The sequence below is a fragment of the Myotis myotis genome, unplaced genomic scaffold (genome assembly GCF_014108235.1).
Source record: "Myotis myotis isolate mMyoMyo1 unplaced genomic scaffold, mMyoMyo1.p scaffold_m19_p_2, whole genome shotgun sequence".
In the NCBI taxonomy this organism is placed as follows: Eukaryota; Metazoa; Chordata; class Mammalia; order Chiroptera; family Vespertilionidae; genus Myotis; species Myotis myotis.
In genome coordinates, this window is record NW_023416324.1 from 214,910,743 (window position 1) to 214,930,236 (window position 19,494).

The 19,494-nt window shown below is 59.2% G+C and overlaps 1 protein-coding gene across 6 annotated transcripts in view; it reads left to right on the forward strand.

Moving 5' to 3' along the window:
- Positions 1–529: 529 nt before the first annotated feature.
- RUNX1 (RUNX family transcription factor 1) overlaps positions 530–19,494 on the forward strand; it is a 194,725-nt gene continuing 175,760 nt past the window's right edge. For 2 of the 6 annotated variants that reach the window (XM_036347494.1, XM_036347497.1), the window contains exons 1-2: positions 530–721; positions 842–953. In XM_036347494.1, coding sequence (XP_036203387.1) covers positions 896–953 — 58 coding nt within the window. In that variant the 5' untranslated portion in view covers positions 530–721; positions 842–895. Of the gene's footprint in view, positions 722–823; positions 954–19,494 lie in introns of those variants that run through there. The other 4 variants (XM_036347492.1, XM_036347495.1, XM_036347496.1 and 1 more) reach the window with 3 other exon arrangements.

The following is a 19,494-nucleotide window of genomic DNA, read 5'->3' on the forward strand; positions in this document are numbered from 1 at the left end:
AAATACTGGGGAGTCAGGGGTCAGACTCTCACCAAAACATTTCCTTTTACTTTCCCCCCCTTTACAGTTTTGCTGATGCCGGTACAGTCTTTCCCAAGGGCCAGGGACCCCTGAGCCCGTGCCCAGCATCTTGCATGATGGCACCACGTCCCGCCTGCCTGCAGCCGGTGCCAGGGCGGAGTTCCTAGTGAATAAGCAGCAATGACACCCTCATCCAAACAGCCAGAGCTTCCAAACCACACACAGCAGCAGGCCCGCGGCCGCACTCAGCAGCGACCCTGGTATAACAAGGGCCTGAGTCACGTTGCAGCCAGTCGCTGTCTTGCAACGTCTCTGGGGCTGTTTTCTTGCACAGCCCGGGGGTGGGGGGCAGGTGGAGGGGAGGAAGGGCATGGCTCAGAAAGTGTAAAAAAAAAAAAATTGACATCATGGAAGTCACGTGATTGGCAAGGACCAATGACGAGGCGCCGGGGAAAGGGGAACAGTTAAATTTGTCATTTGGGTTGTGTGAAAACTTCCCTGGGCCCCAACAACAACCACAGAACCACAAGTGGGGCGGCTGGCAGAGTCAGCGGGCGACGCGGGCGCAGTGGTCAGCGGCAGGAGGAATCACACAGCTGCAAACCACAGGGTTTCGCAGGGCGGCGAGCATCCCCAAGCCACAGCCGAGCACCGCTTTTTTTTTTTAATCTTTAACAATTTGAATATTTGTTTTGCAAAGGTACATTGTTCCTAGGGCTCGGGGAGCCCCAGGGGTGTCGAAGGGGAAAGAAAGGAAAGAGATGTGGGGAGCCGCGGGGGGTGAGGCGACAGCAATGACCTTCCGTGGTTTGCTCCCAAGGTGAACACCGCCCTCGGACCCCGCCTGCCGAAGAGGGTGCGAGGAGGAGCAGCCATGGCCTCGGAGAGCCTGTTTGAGTCATTTCCTTCGTACCCGCAGTGCTTCATGCGCGGTGAGTACACGCCGGTCCTCTCACTCAGCTCCGCCTGCAGGGCTGTCACGCGGAGCCGAGGCCGCGGTGCCGTCGGCCGGAGGGAGGAAGGCAAACGCAGGCTGTGGTTACAAGGCTATTGGGTTACGGGCTCCTGGACGGCAGCTCTGCAGAGACGTCTGAGCGAACAGGGAGGCCGTTGGCGTGTGGTCGGTGCCTGGGAACGTTGGCAAGGGGGGAGCTGGAGCTGCTCCTGGTGAAGGTCTGGAGGTGGCACAGCTCCCAGGAGGCCCTCTGGGTTTTGTGTCGCTGTCCCTCACTCCGGTGGCAGGGGCTGACTATCTGAAACTCTGTGTGCTCCGTGGCCCGCGCTCCAGCCTGCACAGCTGGCCAGGAGGCTGAGCCAGTGCCGGGCCGGGGCCGGGGCAGGGGCAGGGGCAGAGCAGGGCAGGGCAGGCTCCCAGACCTGCCCTGGCCCCGCCGGGTCCTCGGGGGCAGCGGCCGCTCTGGGCCGGGAGGCGGAGTGCAGCGGGCGCTCCCCGGGGTGAGAGCCGGCTGAGGTCTGCTGTGTGGTGCCTTGTGGTCTCGATGCGGAGGCAGCGGCGTCGTTCAGAGAGAGAGGAAGCCGGCTGTCAGGTACGGAGCCTCTCGCGAAGAGCATAACGAGGTTTCCTCAGCTAAGCGTGCGGCACTTGGGTCATGATGGCATGCGGCCTGCTGGTGTGGAAGCCCTGACTGTGTTCCTGCCCTGGCCCGTGAGGGGCAGAGCAGGGGAGGCGAGCTGTGAGTGTGTGAGGGTGTGAGGGTGTGTGCGTGTTTCTGCTCATCGGTGTCTCTTTGGTGGAGAAAGAGGACCGTGCCGAGACCAACACAAACCAGGAAACTGTGTCCAAGGCTGGCAGTGTGCGGCGGGCACCCACTGGGGCCAGCGCCCGCCCCGCGTGGCTGGCTGCTGGGCTGGCAGAGCCGGGGTGGGGTGGGGCGGGTGGGTCTGGGGGAATTCGCTATCTGGTAAAACTCTGGCGCGCACCCCGGTGGTATCTGTGACTCATTATTGATTCATGCGGCCCAGGGAGCTGGAATGCGGAGGGTTCTAGCCACTTTGTCACAACAAACGCTGTTGTGAATGCCATGGGGCTTTGTGGCTCTGGGTCCCTGAAATTCGAGTGCTGGGCGGAGGGGTGTGCGTGCACGTGTATTGGGGGCGGGGAGAGCAGCTCAGGGGGAAGGAGAGGAAAGCAAGTCATTAACCGACTCAAAGCTTCAAATTAAAGGGTTTCCAGGCTCCTTTCCTGGCAGCTGCGGACGCTTGAGTGAAGTTGAATCACGCGCTGCATGTGAGTCACAGACGCCGCTCGCTGCGGTGAGAAGCTGCGAACTGCCTCCCCCCGGCGCCCCCCCCCCCCAACCCCCCGGCATTTCCTCTGGGTCTCAAATAAGCCCAGGAAGCACTATGTGCAGAGTAACCGTAACGAGACCCTCCTGCCTTCCTTGCTCTCCGTCCCGCTCTGCGCGGCAGTCGCTTCTCACTCCTTCGGCTGGGAAGGCGGAGTCGGGAACTGGAACAGGGTGCTGGTCAGCAGGTTGGGTTTCGGTGTGGGGTGCCGCCTGCCTGTGCCCTTACCGGGCAGGCAGTCCAGATAGCCAGGGCCCCGGTGACCCGCACAGACACCAGGAAAGAGAAGACGCTGCCCTGACACAGCCCCTCCGTCCTGCGGCCCCGTGCACAGTCGCCCGCGCACCCCGGCTGGGAGCCAGGGAGGGGGAGCCCTCCAGGGGCAGATCGGGGAGGGGGGCCTGGGACCCCCCACACAAAGCTCAGAAGGGCTCCTGAGGAAAGGGGTTTGCGTGGTCCCTCTCAGGAGAGGAATGCGGGCCTCATAGTCTCTGGCTCGAGAATATGGTCTGGAGGGTCCATGTCAGAGAGCCAGAGTGGACTCTCTGCGGGCAGTTTCCCTGTACACTCCTCAGGTGACGCACTGACATGGCGGCGGCTTCCATTGCCGGGTTAGCGCCCTCCCCGAGCTGGAGAGGTGGCCCATGTCGCGTGGGTGCCCTTTGGGCATTGCCTTAGCGCCGAGGCCAGCACAGGCCCCACCCTCTACCTGGTTCTCTCTCCGAGTCCGAGTCCTTAGCCCTGTGTCCCAGCCCAGCTGTCGGGGGGCCAGGCCTGTGCCCTTTCTCGCTGCCTGTAACATGTAGCGTGTTCCCTCCCAGCTGCGGCCACGCGCCAGAGGAAAAACTCCACAGTTCCCCCGGGGGGGCGCTCTCTTGGTCCATGCAGTTCTCACAGAATGAAACCCATCCTCCCTTTTGGCAAGATACCCACATGGCAACTGGGGAGAAAGAGGGGCACGGGCCGCACAAAACATCGCTCCCTTCTCCGGGCGGGTCGGGCGGCCGGCGTGAGGGACACGTGTGGTCTGGCACAGGGCACAGCACACACCACACACCGCACACTGCACGGCACACACTCACTGGCCGTGGCCAGGACAGGCCAAACCAAAACCCCCAGGAATCATCATGCAGGCTGTGCCCCATGAAATTCTCACAGGACCTCCACTCTGCTCCCCATGCCAGGTGTGCCATGGCGCCCCAAAGACCGCGGGGGGTGCAGGGGAGGTAGAGAGGGAAGCAGCAGCACTGTGCGCTTTTGCACGAAGCCTCAGGTAGCCCGGGGCTTAGAAGTGGCTTAGTGGTCTGTGCGCAGCCTGCGTGCCACCTGCCTCAGTTCCTAGAACCACGTCCCCAGCGCAGTTCAGAGGGCCGCCGACTCCCCAAAGTGTCTCAGGAGGACGGATGCCTCCGGGGGGGTGTGTTACGGCTTCCCTGAAAGACCCGTGCGCCCCTGTTTCCAGAAATACATTCACAAAGGCAGGCTGGCTCCAGAGGACGGGAAGGCACAGGCGGGCGTGGATGCCCGGGGCTGCGCGGAGGGGAGTCCATAGTATTTCCTACCCCACTGGACACAGGCCGCAGGCGGCGGCTTCAGCAGCAGGAACGTGTTGGCTCATGATCCCGGAGGCCGGGCGTGTCCAGAAGAGCCGGACAGGGGGCCCTGGTTACAGTGAGGCTCGGAGGCCTGAGAGCGGGGCTCCCTCAGAGGCCTCTCCCCTCCGCGTGGAGGCCGCCTCTCCCCTCCGCGTGGAGGCCGCCTCTCCCCCCGCCCCCACTCGATCCACCTGGCCTTCCCTCCGAGTCTGGGCCCTACTCTCTTCTCAGAAGGACATCTGTCGCGTTGGACCAGGGCCCACACTAAAGACTATTTAATCGTAATGACCTCAGTGAAAACCCAGATAAGGCCACATTCTGAAACACTAGGGAGCTAGGAGACTCCACGTGGGAATTTAGGGGCACACCCAGGTCAGTCCATAGGGGCTGTCTCAGCAAGGCCCCTCCCCCTCCACCTCCCCCGGGCCTCCCTGGGCGTCTTCCTGGGTGCTGGGTGCTGGGTGCGGAGGAGTCAGCCCCGCCCCCGTGCCAGATGGAGCCCTGCGTTCTGAAACTGCCCACACGTTCTCAAACTGCAGGGAGGGTGTTAAGCATCTATCTGAACTCACATCTGCCATGCCGCACCTTCACACACGCAGGAGCCTTTGAAAATGACAAAGCAGTTTAGAAACGCTTAGATCCTAACAGCAACACTGGCCCCCAAAGAGGCCACCCCGGGCGTCACTTCCTCCAGGAGAAGGTCCCTGCCCAGCAGAGCCCTCCCAGGATGCACTGTGCCCGGGGCGGGGAGAGGGCGGCGGCTGCAGGAGGCCTGGCACCTGTTCCCACGTCCAGGGCAGCACGGGGGCAGCGGGGGCAGCAGCTGGCCCGGAGCTGGGGGCCAGATGCCCCAGAGAGGCTTGGGGAGCACATGAGTCACCGAGGCCCCTCTGTCCTCAAGAACAGTCTGAGACGTGTGGCCCGAAAAGGCCTGCCCGTGGCTGAGAAGGAGAGGCTGGGTCCCGTGCTGGGCAGGGGAGGGTCCGGCCGCTGGCCTGGCAGAGACTTGCACAGGGAGCCAGGGCTGGGCCAGGGTCCATCAGAGTGGGGAGCACGGGTTTCATAAGAGCAGCCACGACTGGTGAAGGGCTGGCAGGCGGCCTGCCCGGGGCCAGCAGCCGTCAGCGTGGGGAGGCCTTCTCTCTCTCGCCTCTTCTGGCTCTAGTCACAGAGCACACAGCAACTTCCCTCGGGGCCTCCGTTTCCCCGTCTGCAGCACCTGGCATTAAAGTAGCCACGCGGACAACTGAATAGTCTGTGCGTGTAAATGCCCCGCACAGTCGTGAAAATGGGGCAGTGAGTCTTCGCTGTGGCTGTGGATGGTCGCTGCCTAAGAGGGGGCCGGGCAAACTCTGCCCTGCAGGGCCCCAGGGAGGCCCCTGGACAGGGGGACACAGCTCGGCAGGCGATGGTGTGGAGGCCCCTGGACAGGGGGACACGGGTCAGCAGGCGATGGTGTGGAGGCCCCTGGACAGGGGGACACAGGTCTGCAGGCGATGGTGTGGAGGCCCTTGGACAGGGGTACATGGGTCGGGCAGGCGATGGTATGGAGGCGACACCAGAGGAGAGGAGGGCAGTGCGGGGGTGGGGGGGGATAGCCCAGGCAAAGGTGGAGCAGCAGGGACCCGGCGGGTACAGGAGGCGGTGAGTTATCTGCCCACCGATGCCTCTTTCCGCCTTGTGTTGCCCTTGCTGTCCCCGTAGGTGTCCATGAAGAAGCCAGAAAGGAGAGGCCCCCGTGACTCAGCGAGTCCAGCGTCCACATGTGGGGGCTCCCCGCGCACGTTGCACAGAAACCGGCACAGACGTGCCCCATCGAGGCATGTGCGGCTCTCGTCCCCGAAGGCCCTTCATGGTGGACGTGCCATTGCGCCGGGTGGGCTGCCGGGTGGGAGGGCCGGGCTCCTCGGGTCACGGCCTGTGACCAGATGAGTCATTCGCGTCTTCGTGTCTTGTCTACAGATGCGCTTGCCCAGGGGACAGGTCCTGCTCCAGGACCGCCTCAGGCAGGTGCCCTGACACACCGTGCGTCCTCAGTCCAACCCCAGGCAACGCTGGCTCCCGGGCACCCCGCCCTGCTCTGGGGGCCCATCCCACGTTAGCCTTTTGCTGAGTTAAATAAGCCGCGGGCGGCGTGTCCTTCCTGGCCTGGTTCCTGGGCACGGAGCGCGCTCGCTAAGAGCCTGCAGCCCCTGAACGGTATCGGGAAGGTGCTGGAGGAGGACATTGCGGGAGAGGACCTGGCGGGAGGGGACTCTGAGCACAGAAAATCCGGACCTCGCGCCGCCGTGCTGTGCCGGGAGCCTGCGTGGACAGGCATGCGGGGTGCCAGACATCCCTCCGTGGGACGGACATGCTCCCGCTCTCTGTCCCTTTTGAATTCTCCCCCTCCCCCTCGCCCTGGCAATGCTCAGTGACACTGGAGAGGAAAGGCAGCCAAGGGGGAGAAAGAGGCCATGCAGCCGAAAGATGTGCTTTGATGGAGTTGGACGCGCTGGGGGTTGGTCAGAGGGATTGTTTGGTGCACAGACAGGAGAGTCTGGCCGCGGTGGCCTATGCGGTGGGCACAGGTCTGTGTGCGGGGCAGGCGGGTCTCGGTAAGCAGTGCGGCCGGTATGGGGGACACGGGCTCCAGTGTGGCTCCAGGGGCTGTGCCTGTGGCGAGGTGGCCCGCGGCTCAGCTCTGGCTGCCAGGAAGGGGACGGGAGGCCTCGGTGCTGCTCCTGAGGGGACCCTGTCACCGGACAGGGGACAGGACCCCTCTCTGCAGCGTCCCGTGCTGTGTCTGCCAGGCCTGAGCCATGGCACAGGGCCCCTGGCAGGAGGAGGCGTGGAGGGAGCGGAGGAAGGAGGTGGGAATGGACCTGCAGCGTCTGTGCCCGCAAAGCCCGCCCCTCGAACCCGCGTCCCGGTTGTTCCTCTCATCCGTGTTGAGGGTTAGCCATGCTGTGACAGCACACGCAGCAGCCCCGAGGCCCTCCTTCAACCCTGCCTGGAAGTCGCCGTGGGAGCTGGAGGGGGAGGGGGACATTTATTCTTGATTTACTGAAAGCAGCGGGAGACGGGGCAGGGCGGGGACCTGCCCTCAAGGTCACACCTTGTTCAGGGTCAAAGCCCAGGTTCAGTGTGATGCTCTCCTGGGAGGAAGAAAAGCAGCTGCCCAGTGGCCTCCGTGAATTTACCTGCAACTGTCTTATCTCGGGTACAAACCCGGCAATCAGATGGGGCCCTCTCTCCGCGAGATGAAACGCTCCCAGGCCTTGCATTTCTCTGAGTTACCCATGATTTCTGCTTCGTAATTACTGGCCCCGCCAACTTTCTGAGCCCGGATGCCCGTGTCTCTCCCTGAGAGGCAAGGCCTCGTGAAAAAGAGAAGGAAAAAAACCAACCAGTTATTGTGTTTTTCTCTGGAAGAAGAAAGAGTGTAAAATGTTCACCTTGCTTTGCGGCAACATCAGTGCTCACAGAGAGAACCATGGATTTTGTAGGTGACCCCGCCTCCCAGTTCGTGATCCTGTGTGTCTATTTTTATTTAATTATTTTCAATATATTTTTATTGATTTCAGAGAGGAAGGGAGAGAGAGGGAGAGATAGAAACACCCATGATGAGAGAGAATCATGGACCGGCTGCCTCCTGCACGACCCCTACCAGGGCCTGAGCATGTACCCTGACCAGGAATCGAACCTAGGACCCTTCAGTCCGCAGGCTGACGCTCTATCCACTGAGCCAAACTGGCTAGGCCCTGTGTGTCTACTTTTAGATGAACCTCTTCTGAACCTGTGAGCTCCCCCAGAAATGGTAGGGGCCCAGCGGGGCAGACTGAAATCTCAGATGGTCCAGTGGGCTTGTTCAGCAGCCGGGGCTGATGCGCCTCTGTGTCCATGGCCACGCGGGGGCCACGGGTCCTACAGCAAGGACGCACCTTGTCAGGCCTCCAGACCAAGCGCATGGGAGAGGGAGACTCTCCGGGACCCTCTGCAGGGTCCGCCCCGCCCTCGTGGCCGTCAGCGCTGCCTGCCGGTCTTTCCAATGTCCTCGTGCAGGAAGTCTAGGGCCGTGAAAGGAGCCTCTGGGTGCTCTGCTGGAGAACGGAGTGTGATGTGAGCCACGAATCCAGCTCAGCCTGGGAGAACCCTCACAGCTCTCCTGCTCCTGAGACTGTGTAGGTTTCAGACTTTCCTTCTGTGGATCCTAAAGAAAGATCTGGAAAACGCTGCAGCAGTCAGCTTCCAGACAGGGCTTCCAGTCAGCACACACAGCGGCCGGGACGGTGAGCAGGCTGCATGCGACCCCCGGGCCCCGGCCGCCTGGGTGAGGGTTGGAAGGGCGGTGGCTCCCTCCTCAGTGTCGGAGCGTCTTCTGCTTCTAAGCCAAGCCATGCCGCTCGCCCAGCCTCCACGCTTCTCGTGTGTGATCCGCGCACGGAAACGCCCCAAAAGCCTGAGGTTCCCTGGGAGGCACAGGTGGGGGCGCTTTTCCGGCAGCAGCTTTAGCGCCGGCCACAGGCTGCACTCTTTGTGGCCCGGCTTCTGTGCGCCCTTGAGCTCCAGCACCGGCCCCTCGTGCCACCACCTGCAGCTGCCGCCGCATCCGCCCGCCGTGACAGCCCGTCACTATACCATCTGGAAGCGCGTCAGGTCCACGGCCCGGCGAGGGTCCGGGACCACAGGCAGGGAAGCCACCTCTACAGCCTCAGGAGGGTTATTCCCTCTCGCCTCCGCCTTCCAGGGGCTGGTGTGTGGCACGGCGGGAGAGGCAGGGGGGACACGCCATAGGGGCTGACGGGCGGAACAGCCCCTCTCCCTGCCACTGTATCATTGACCCAATGGGTGTGAAGATCAGACACGATGACTCAGTCCTTGGGGAGAGGGACAATGATTAAACCGCTTTAAACAAATACCAGCTCGGTGAGGGGTGTGCTCGTAGACAGGAGGCCTGGTGCCGACAATGGGCAGTCTGTTCACCTGCCATCACCCTACACATTCCTTCGCATTCACACAGAAAAACACCAGGCCTCCCCTAGGCTTCCCCCGAGGTTGTGTTCCAAACAAAGGGATGATTGTATCAAAGAGGAAGAGGCGGGTGAATCTCTTTAAATAACAAATGAGCTATGAGACGTCGTCCCATGTCGTGCTAAGTTATTCGTGTGGGTGTGTCTTCTATCTATAGTGGCATTTGTAGTTTTATATGGTGTGGGGTGGCATTTGAAACATGTAATTTTGTGAAGATGTATATTATATTATACTAGCGGCCCAGTGCACGGATTTGTGCACATTGAAAGGAAATTAATTAGAAGAAAGATTCGTGCGGTAATTACATTACTGCAAAAAATTACACGTCAAAGTAGTATATATAATATAGTATTATAAAATAAAAAAAAAAGCTAGGGCTTTATATGTATGGTGCATGCATGAGTCAACGTTTATTTTTAAAATGCCAGTGCGCGTCATATGTACCGGCGGTCAGACGGTTGGGCGGTCGGACGGACGGACGGACGGGCGGCTGGTCACTTAGCCTTTTATTTACGTAGCTACATAGGGTTTTCCTGCGGGTTTTGCCTGGAGTGATCAGGGCACCAGTGATGTCCCCTTGTCCAAGGTCCCACAGCTGGGCAGCCCCAGAATCAGAACCAGAAACTGGGTCGGCTCCACTCCTGCCCGCTGGGTTGGCAGACACTGACTCAGGTGGCTGATGCCGCTTGGGCGGCTAAATAACTAGCAGATGCCTCGTGTGACTCCTCTAATTTCCTTGCCCTGGTCAGACTGCACAGGCCTCACAGGCACACCCTTCCTCTGAGGCCACGCCGTCGCGGAGTCCCAGGCTCAGGCGGCCTTGGGGGAGGCAGTGCCCGCCAGGAGGGCCCCACCCCCGCACTCCGGGGTCTGTCTTCTGTCAGCCCGGCTGCTCTCACCGGCGCCCAGCAGGGCCCGCACACCCGTAGGCGACTTCATGGTTAACCAGGTTGGCTTTGGGGAGCATCTTCAGGGAAATCTGAGCGACCAACCGGAAGAGCAGCAAATGCGCTTGTTCACACGGAAGGTGCCGAGGCGGCTCGCCCATGGGCTCGGCCGTCCACACTGGCCCGGGCCTGACTCTGGAGGCGCCAGCGGCCTCCGGTCCCCACCGTCTGTGTCGTCCCTCCCGCCACAGCAGAGATGTCCCCTGAGGGACCCTCACCAGCTCCAGAGCAGCCACAGGGGACTCTCCTGAGGCCTAGGGTGCCGACACTGGCAGGACGCTGGCTGGGGGTTGGAGGGGAACCATTGCCAAGCCTTTCCTCCCAGCCCCTGGTCTGAGCCCTCAGAGGGGAGAGGAGGCTGAGGCTACGTGCATCCCCCCAAAAGGCCTGGGTGAGGCTGTCAGGCCAGGTAAGGCTGAGCCCGCACTGCCTGGCCTGGAGAGGCAGCGCCTCCTTAAACGTCCTGTCCCAGCGCCCCACTTGCCCCATCCTGGTCCTGTCTGGGACCCACAGAGGGGCTCTCAGATGATCCCACACTGATCAGGGCTTCACACCCACATCCACCCTCAGGGAGTCCCCAAGAGCCAGCACTGAGACCCCCTGACCCCAGCCACCCTCAGGGTGTCCCCAAGAGCCAGCACTGAGACCCCCTGACCCCAGCCACACTCAGGGTGTCCCCAAGAGCCAGCACTGAGACCCCTGACCCCAGCCACCCTCAGGGCATCCCCAGGAGCCAGCACTGTGACCCCCTGACCCCAGCCACCCTCAGGGCGTCCTCAGGAGCCAGCACTGTGACCCCCTGACCCCAGCCACCCTCAGGGCGTCCTCAGGAGCCAGGACTGTGACCCCCTGACCCCGGCCACCCTCAGGGCATCCCCAGAAGCCAGCACTGTGACCCCCTGACCCTGGCCACCCTCAGGGCATCCCCATTATCACAGAAAGTTCCTTCCCTTTCTCCTTGGGCTCCACATGGCAAAAGGCACAGTCATTCATTACATTCCCCCCAAAGCCAGCTCACAGCCCCTGGGTCCCTACTCACAGCTGGGGCTCCCCCTCACAGCCAGCGGTCCCCACTCACAGCCAGGGGGTCCCTCTCACAGCCAGGGGTCCCGCTCACAGCCAGGGGGTCCCTCTCACAGCCAGGGGGTCCCTCTCACAGCCAGGGGTCCCGCTCACAGCCAGAGGGTCCCTCTCACAGCCAGGGGTCCCGCTCAGGGAGAAGACAAGGAGACCTCAGCCTCTAGTGCTGCTGAGCAAGCATCCTAATGGGAACAAATTAAAAGGCACTGAGCTGATGGTGCTCCCAATAGAATAATAATGAATGAACCGCTCCTTTGGGAGGTGATGGGGGGCCCGGAGGAGCTGCTTTCCTCACTCAGAGGCGGGTCCCACAGGGAGGGAAATGCCACAGTGGCCTTCGAGGTGATATTTTGGGAACCATTGTGCCTCAAAACACCCTTTTCATGCTTAGGGTCCAACCCTTCATTTCCGCAGAAGCAGGGGGTGTTGTTTCACTCCCCTCATCTCTCTGCTCCACGTTTCAATAAGGGCCACGCAGTCTGAAGGAGCAGAGGTTTGAGGGGAGCCCTTGGTGCCCATCCCCACAGACAGGCCTGGACCACATTGTCATCTGGGCCCTTTGAGGGGCTCTTGACCAAGTCAACCCTAGTGAGGGGGAGGGAGGCTCAGTGGCGTCAGGAGCACTCGCTCTGGTTGGAAGGATCCTGGTTGGCAGTAAAGTTGGGCGAGGACTGAGTTACTTGGTTGCTCATAAATAATGACAAGGACGGCGAACATTGGCCAAGTGCTAACTGTACCTCAGGCACGTCGTCTCCATTATCTCTCATCACCAAAATCCTTAGAAGGCCTGGCTGGCATGGCTCAGGGTTTGAGCATCGACCTATGAACCAGGAGGTCAGGGTTCAATTCCTGGTCAGGGCACATGCCTGGGTTACGGGCTCAATCCCCAGTGTAGGGCGTGCAGGAGGCAGCCGATTAATGATTCTCTCTCGTCATTGATGTTTCTATCTCTCTCTCCCTCTCCCTTCCTCTCTGAAATCAATAAATAAATCTATAATAATAAAAGTATAATATGCTAATTAGACCGGGTGGCCGAATGACCTTCTGGACGACATTCCGGACTATGTTCCGGACAAAGCTGGGGCTACAAGGGCTGAGCCCCTTGCACGAATTTCATGCACCGGGCCTCCAGTATATATATATTTACAAAGCCTTATGAAAAGCACAGCTCAATCCACACTCAATAAAAGTAAGAAAGGAACAAAGATGAGTTAAGAAAGCAACCCAGGCCCACAGGTTGTAGCAGGCAGAACCCAGCAAGAGTCCTGATTCCGTCCCTGGCACAGCGGCCGGGGCAGTGGGGGCAGTGGTGGGCACAGCCCATGTGGCCAGCTCTGCCCTGCCTGCCAGGTGCCCTGGGCATACCGCCACCTCCTCCTCGGCACAGGTGCTATGAGGATGCTCGCCTCCCAGATCACCGTGAGGTCCAGGTTAGGACACGAGATGCTGCCTGACACCCGGTAACCTGCTGTTAGATGTCACCTGTTGTCATGACTCTTCCTTCCACCTGATCCGCCTTTTCTCGTGAGAGACTGTTCTGGAAGTTTCCATGTCCTCTTGCATGCTAGTGCAAACCAGGTCTGAAAGTACAGCCCATTGTCACTCACATGACCACACCTGGGCATGTATGCGTTCTTGTAGATTAGATCCTGTGCTGTGGGCAGCCGGTGGCAGTGGGTGAAATGCAGGGTCTCACTCCGGTGCATGTGTCCTTGCACCACGTTGTCCAATCCCTGTGACATGGCAGGGCCGGGGCTGGGATCCTTCAGCGCTGATGTTCTACGTGAAGGTGTCTTGCAGGCTGAGAACTTGCCCCCCAGTAACTCTCCGCAGCATTTCCCAGCCGCGGCACTGTTGGCCTTGGGGACTGGGTCATCCTGTGGAGGGGACTGTCCTGTGTGTTCTAGGACGTGTAGCAGCACCACCTCCCCAAACATGTCTCCAGACATTGCCACGTGTCCCCTTGGGGGATATGTCACCCCTGTTTGAGAACCGCTATTCCAGAGACCTTAGGAGCCAATGCGCTAATATTGGTCCCCTTTCTTCATGGGCCGAGGGAATTAAGAGCTGGTGATGTTGACCCTCTTCCTGCTTGCATCTCTCACACCTGGCTTGACCTCCTCTGTCACCCCAGTCCCTTCGTAGTGGTCTGAGGTGTCCACAAAAATGACAGTCCGTGAGCAGGGGCCTTGGGACTGGGACAATCAGCCACTAGCCCCATAGTGAAGAGCGGGAAAGAAAAGGCATCCACGATGCGTCCGCTGAGGGAAAACCAGGAAGAACTGATGCCCGGGGGTTACTTCCTGGAGGAAACCAGGCCTGTGGACTTGACCTTCGTCGTTTTTCTAGGGCATGGGAGGGAAAATGAGGCACTCCTGGGACAACGCCTGCAGGTCGCTTTGGTGAAGGTACCCACTGGTCACAATTCAGAAGAAAGCGGTGGGTCCCTAGAGAATGACGAGCAAGCACTGCTGGAACGTCAGGTTTTATTGAACAAGCACCCTTATGTAGCATTCACCGTGGGCGGGGCCCTGTTGCTGTGCCTTATAGATAGGAACTGTGTCAGCATTGTCACCTGTAAGTGGGGACGATTGGTCTCCTCGTTTTACACATGGGTGGCTGGGGCTCATCCAATATCACACTGCTGGCAGTGCCAGGGCTGAATTCATCGCTAGCCCGGCTTTGCAGCTTGAGGGCTTAGCCACAAAACCGCGCATACTCTCAAGAGATGGTCTTCCAGAGAGCATGTGACCTGGGCACTCATGTCCTTTGGAATAAATTCTAAGCAAGTTCTTAGTCTCTAAGGACAGGTGTCGTGGGAAGCAGGACCATGACTTGATGATGGCAGAGCCCTCAGCTCCTTGGAGACGGTGTTGGAGAACACAGTGCCCTTATTCTGACCTGGCCGAGCCTGTTTGAATAACTCCTCCCTTTTATGGCGGGGCTGTCAGCACGGCTCTGAGGAAGATTCTTGAAATCTAGAAGAGAGGGAATAAAGAAAAACCAGATAGTGATAGATTCAAGGGTCTGCAGAGAATTGAGGAGTTAATAAAAAATGTGGGCCATCTACATGCTATCTTCAAATCCCCTCTGGGAGGGTGCTTCTCCATGCTCTGCACAATTTCCATGGCTCCCAGGATGTCTGGCAGCCAGGTCATTACAGTCACCCAGTGGGGCTGTTGTTCAGTGGAGGAGAGTCACTATGCCGGCTCTAAGGGCTGGGACATGTACCTGCACGGGGTGCTGGGGGAGCAGAGAGCAGGCCACCCCAGGGCCCCTTCACAGACATGGATGGGCACAGTGTTCGCTCCCCGAGCAGCGGGGTCCAGAGGGATACTCTGGTGACCAAGTCTTCCAGGATGCCCATAGGGAGCTCATGCAAAAAGCCACGTTCTAGTTCTGGATCATTTATTCAATTCATATATCAACTTGGCACTTAAGAAAATGTAATTCAGGGTTTTCTGTGTATAAGTGTATTCTCCCAGAGACTGAATTCTTTGAGAGACATGTTCATGTCTTATTTTTCTCTTCATTCACAATACCTGGCAGGGTATTAGCACTCAACAAATTTTGGATGAATGGATGATGGTTGGATGGATGGATGTTTGCATAGATGGATGGGTGGATGGATGGATGGATGTTTGGATTGATGGATGATGGATGGTTGGTTGGTTGGATGGATGGATGGATGGATGGATGGATGGATGGATGGATGGATGGATGGATGGATGTTTGGATGGATGGATGGATGGATGGAGGGAGGGAGGGAGGATGGATGGATGGATGGATGTTTGGATGGATGGATGATGGATGGTTGGTTGGATGGATGGATGTTTGGATGAATGGATGGATGTATGATGGATGGTTGGATGGATGGATGGATGGATGGATGATGGATGGTTGGATGAATGGATAGATGTATGATGGATGGTTGGATGGATGTTTGGATGGATGTATGGATGAATGAATGATGGATGGATAGATGGATGGATGGATGATGGATGGTTGGATGGACAGGTGAATAGGTAGAAGCATGGAGCTCCAGCAGCCTTGTGCTTGCTACTGAGGTAGAAATCCCAGTGGTTATCAACAGAAGAGGGCACAGTGGTCTCTCCACCCACAGAACCACGGCAGGGATCAAGTAACCCAACTTGGTTCCCCCTTAACTCCTGTGCTCAGCTACGAGCAGGAAGAAGTGTGTGGGGCTATTAGGGCAAAGCGGAGCAGGAGGCACAGGGCTGGTTCCACTTCTGTCCAAAGAGTGTCGGGCTGCAAATCCTGTGGGTGCCCCTTGTGGGAGGCGGGGCACATATGCAAGAAGCATGTGAGAAACACACAGTCAAAGGCTGGCTCCTTCCTGTCCCTGAGATGTCGGTTTGTGCTTAAAGTACATGCCTGTGTGGAAAAATAAACATCTGTGACAGCGTTCACAGTCACAGGCCCGACAGGGACGTCCAGTCGGTTTCCCACACCGTTGCCTCCAAGATGTCAAACAAAGAACAGCAAGGAGGTCCTCTGTCCCCTGTGTTCCCTCACAGAGGCCCTTTCTAGTGGGAAAACCTCACCTTTACTTCCTGTTCCAAAGGAAATTCGTGGAGAAACAGAAGAGTTTTGGTAAATACCTTACAGTGGACGCGTCATTAAGTTCTCGGTCTTGCTTGTCTCGATGGAGTCTCTCAGGACGCTCAGTGGGCATGTGGCCTGTCCCACCCAATGCCCAGCCCACCGTGCCCGGCGCCCTCTTCATTTGTGCCCAGCGTTCTATGCCTCTCAGTTGAGGGGCACAGTCTCTTCAGTGGCCTGCTGGGCAGGCGATGTTGCCTATGTGTGCTCCCGGCCCATCCCGAGACCGTCACCATCTGTGGGACAACGGTAGAGCCTGATGTTCTAACCACCCCCGATCACTCCCTCCAAAGCCCCTGTGCCCCTGAGTCCCCCTCGGCCAGGCCTGGGCCTCAGTCGCCTGAAAGCACCCACCTTGCCCACAGGCAGAGAAAGCAGGCCTCAGATTCGCTCCGTGGAGAAATGTCCCTCAGTAGGTCCTTTGTCCCAGTAAAGGCCTCCTTATCTGTGCAAACTTCATACTTTTTCTTAGGATTTGGCCTCTTCATCCCATGGTCTGCTTAGTCAGCCCCCTGTTTCATTTACTTACATCATATGTGGGGACTTCTTGCTGGAGTAGACCTTTCCTGTGACCTTTTCCATCTTCTCCTCCATACTTATCACCTCCCAATCGCGTCACTCGGTGTTCTTGCCTGGAAGGACGGGGTGAGAGGTGAGGGGGTAACTTTGCCCACCGGGCACCTTGGCAAGGTCTAGAGACACCTTTCGTTGTCCGTGGGAGCGGGTAGGAAAGGTGCCCTGCGTCTAGGGCGGAGGCCAAGGAAGCTACTGAACACCCTCCGGTGCAGGGACAGCAAAGAGGCGTCGGGGCCCCCATGTGGGCAGAGACGAGGCCGAGAAATCCACGCCCGGGGCCCTGGCTGCAGAGCCGTGCTGCTGCTCTGTCTTCCCTCTTGATGGTTTGTTTCTGGGAAATGCAACCCTCCCCATCCCTGACGCGGGAAGTCACTGACCTGTGTTCGGAGCAGGCACCTGCCGGGGTAGGGGAGACCCTGGGTCTTGGAAACCACGCTGGCGGTGGCCACGGTGGCCCTGGGGCCCCTGCGAGCCCATCACGGCCCTGTGCCTATTGCAGGCACTTTGCTCTTACAGAAGAGGCCCTAGCCTCTGCACTCCGTGGAGGGCGACGGTGCTGCCCCTTAAGCAGACGGCGTGAAGCCTGTAGTCAGGGCTTTGAGAATCAGAGGAAAAGGAAGAGGCGGTTAGAGGACAAGGGAACCAGCACAGAAAGGCCAGGCTGCAGGGAGCATTGAGAGACACCAGCTCGGAGGCTGGAGAGAGGAGATACGGGGAAGGAATCCAGGACCACCGAGCTGGTGAGGAGGTGACCCCCACGGGGACATGCCTGAAGCCCAAGAAGGAAGGTGTTCCCACAGACGCCAGAAGCTTCCCTTAGGAGAGAAGCTAGGGCCCTGCCACTGTGGCTCAGTGGTTGAGCGTTGACCAGAGAAGCAAGAGGTTGCTGGTTCGATTCCAGGTCAGAGCACATGCCCAGGTTGCAGGCTTGATCCCCAGTGTGGGGTGTACAGGAGGCAGCCAATCAATGATTCTCTCTCATTGATATTTCAGTCTCTCTATCCCTCTCCCTTCTTCTCTCTCTAAAAATCAATAAAAACATTAACAAAAAAAGAGAGAGAAGCTGAGGGTTGGGGGCAGCAGGTGAGCCAGTGGGCATGTGGTTGGACGGCAGTGAAAGGGGCTGAAGCAAGGAATAGCCTGAAACACCCGGAAGCTTTCTCCAGGAAACACCCCTGAGCTGAGCGGCAGGAAACCCCGTGTTACGAGCACCTCCTGTGTGCCAGGTCCTCCCCGGCTCCCCATACATCACCCCACTCACCCCTGCCGGTGCCTTATGAGGTGACATTGTTACGCTGACCTTGAAAGTGAAACCATGGGGGCTCCGAGTGTCGACAGCAAAAACAAGAACTCTGAAGCTTAGCGTGAAAACCCAGGTCGCATGGCCCACAGTCCTGGCCGTGTGGGGATTAAAACCCAGCGCTGTTGACAGCCTCCCGCTAAATCGTTACGCACGCCCCAGCTTTTAACCTGCATCTGTACCACCAAAGCGGCCTCCAGCTTCAGCTTGGAGGTGGGCGTCAGGGTTGACCACCAGGGCAAGCAGGAGGCGGGGTGGGGCAGAGCGGCGGTGGGGAGGGGCCATCGAGAGCTCCATCCTCGGGGGAGGGGAGTGAAAAGCCGACCTATGTCCTTGGGGTCACAGATCTGAGCGCCTAGATTGCAAGCTGAATGGAGCATGTGTCCAACAAAACGAATTCCTTCCCCCGGTCAGACAGCAGACAGATGAGCCGGGTCCGTACACACCTTCCCACTTCCTCTGAGTCTTGCATACGCTTCTCAGCAGATCCTCAGCCCTCTCACCCCCACGCCGTTGCTCCTCCCAGCGCCTTCGGATCCTAGAGCCACCGTGTGGCTGGTCACCCCGGGAGCCATGCCTGCAGGGACCCAGCCCTAAGTGAATGCCTGGTTGGCGTGCGTGGGCCCGGTGTGAGGCCAGGGCCTGGAACACAGAGATCCGTGGCAGGAACTGCCCTCGGGGAGCTGACCTCCGTGGGAAGGAGGCAAAGCTCACAGATGAGGACCCGCCGGTGCACAAAAGGAGAATTGAAAAGTGAAATGCGGGAGCCATCCCGGACCCGGACAGGGGCCAATGGCTGCACGGGAAGCGGTGGTCTCAGGAGGGCTCAGGGGGACGAGCCCTTCCATTTGGGCTGGGGAGACGCAGGAGATGCGCGAGCCAGGCAGCCAGCGGGCTCGGGGCTGGGGCGGGGTGCTCGTGGGCACGAAGATGGCACCTCAGCTCCCGAGGGAGACGCGACGTGGAAGCCAGACCTGGGAACGCCGCCGCAAGAAGGCTGGATTGAAGGTGCAACAGACAGGCCCTCACCGTGGCGGCCATGACAAGCCCCGGAGCCTGTGCTGAAATGCTGACCCCGGGGCCTGAAGACGGCGAGAGGCCGGGCCACGAGGGCGCCCTCCTGGGCCCTGAGCCCCGTCGTCCTTTGCGAATTGCTCTGCGACGGGAAGGCTGGCTGGTTGGTGTGAAGCCAAAAGGAAACCTTCATGAAACGCCAGGGTGAGGGGAAGGTTAGCAGAACCATCTCTCCGGCCGCCGACGCCCCCCCTTGGTGGGACCTGGACATCGGAGGCATTGCGTCCTCTCGTGACTCACCCACAGGCTGCGCGCTTCCCAGGCCAGGCTGTCAGACCACAGCTCAGACCTGCTGTTAATGGTGGGGCTTGGACACCCCTGGGGTCCAGGCCGGGCCATGCGCACCGGAGGTCGGTCTGAGGTCACGCTGGGCCTCGAACCCTCAAATCCGCGAGGTGCACGTGTTCAGCAGGAGACACCCTGGCTGGCTTGGGGGCTCTGAGTGTTGTTATGTGTTTCACACATCTCACCCCTCCCCCACCCCCTCCGGGCTCAGAACCTGAGTCCCAGGAGGTGCGCCCAGTGGGATATTTAAACCCCTTAGCGCTTCTGACCTTGCCTGCCCTCCGGAGCAAGACGGGTTTCCTTGTCCGTGAGAGAGGAGGCTGGTGCAGAACGGCGCCCCTAGAATACACATGCTGGGGATCTGCCGCTCCCATTGGGGTTCGCTGGGATGTGGAACCCTCTGCCTGTGGCTTGTAACCTCGACGAGAGCTCTCAACAGGAAGTTTATGGATGCCTGGCCGGTGTGGCTCAGTGGTTGAGCGTCAACCTATGAACCAGGAGGTCGCAGTTCGATTCCAGGTCAGGGCACATGTGGGCTCGATGCCCAGTGTGGGACATGCAGGAGGACGCCAATCCATGGTTCTCTCTCATCATTGATGTTTCTCTCTCCCTCTCCCTTCGTCTCTGAAATCAATAAAAACATATTTTTTAAAAGAGAAATTTATGGAGAGCG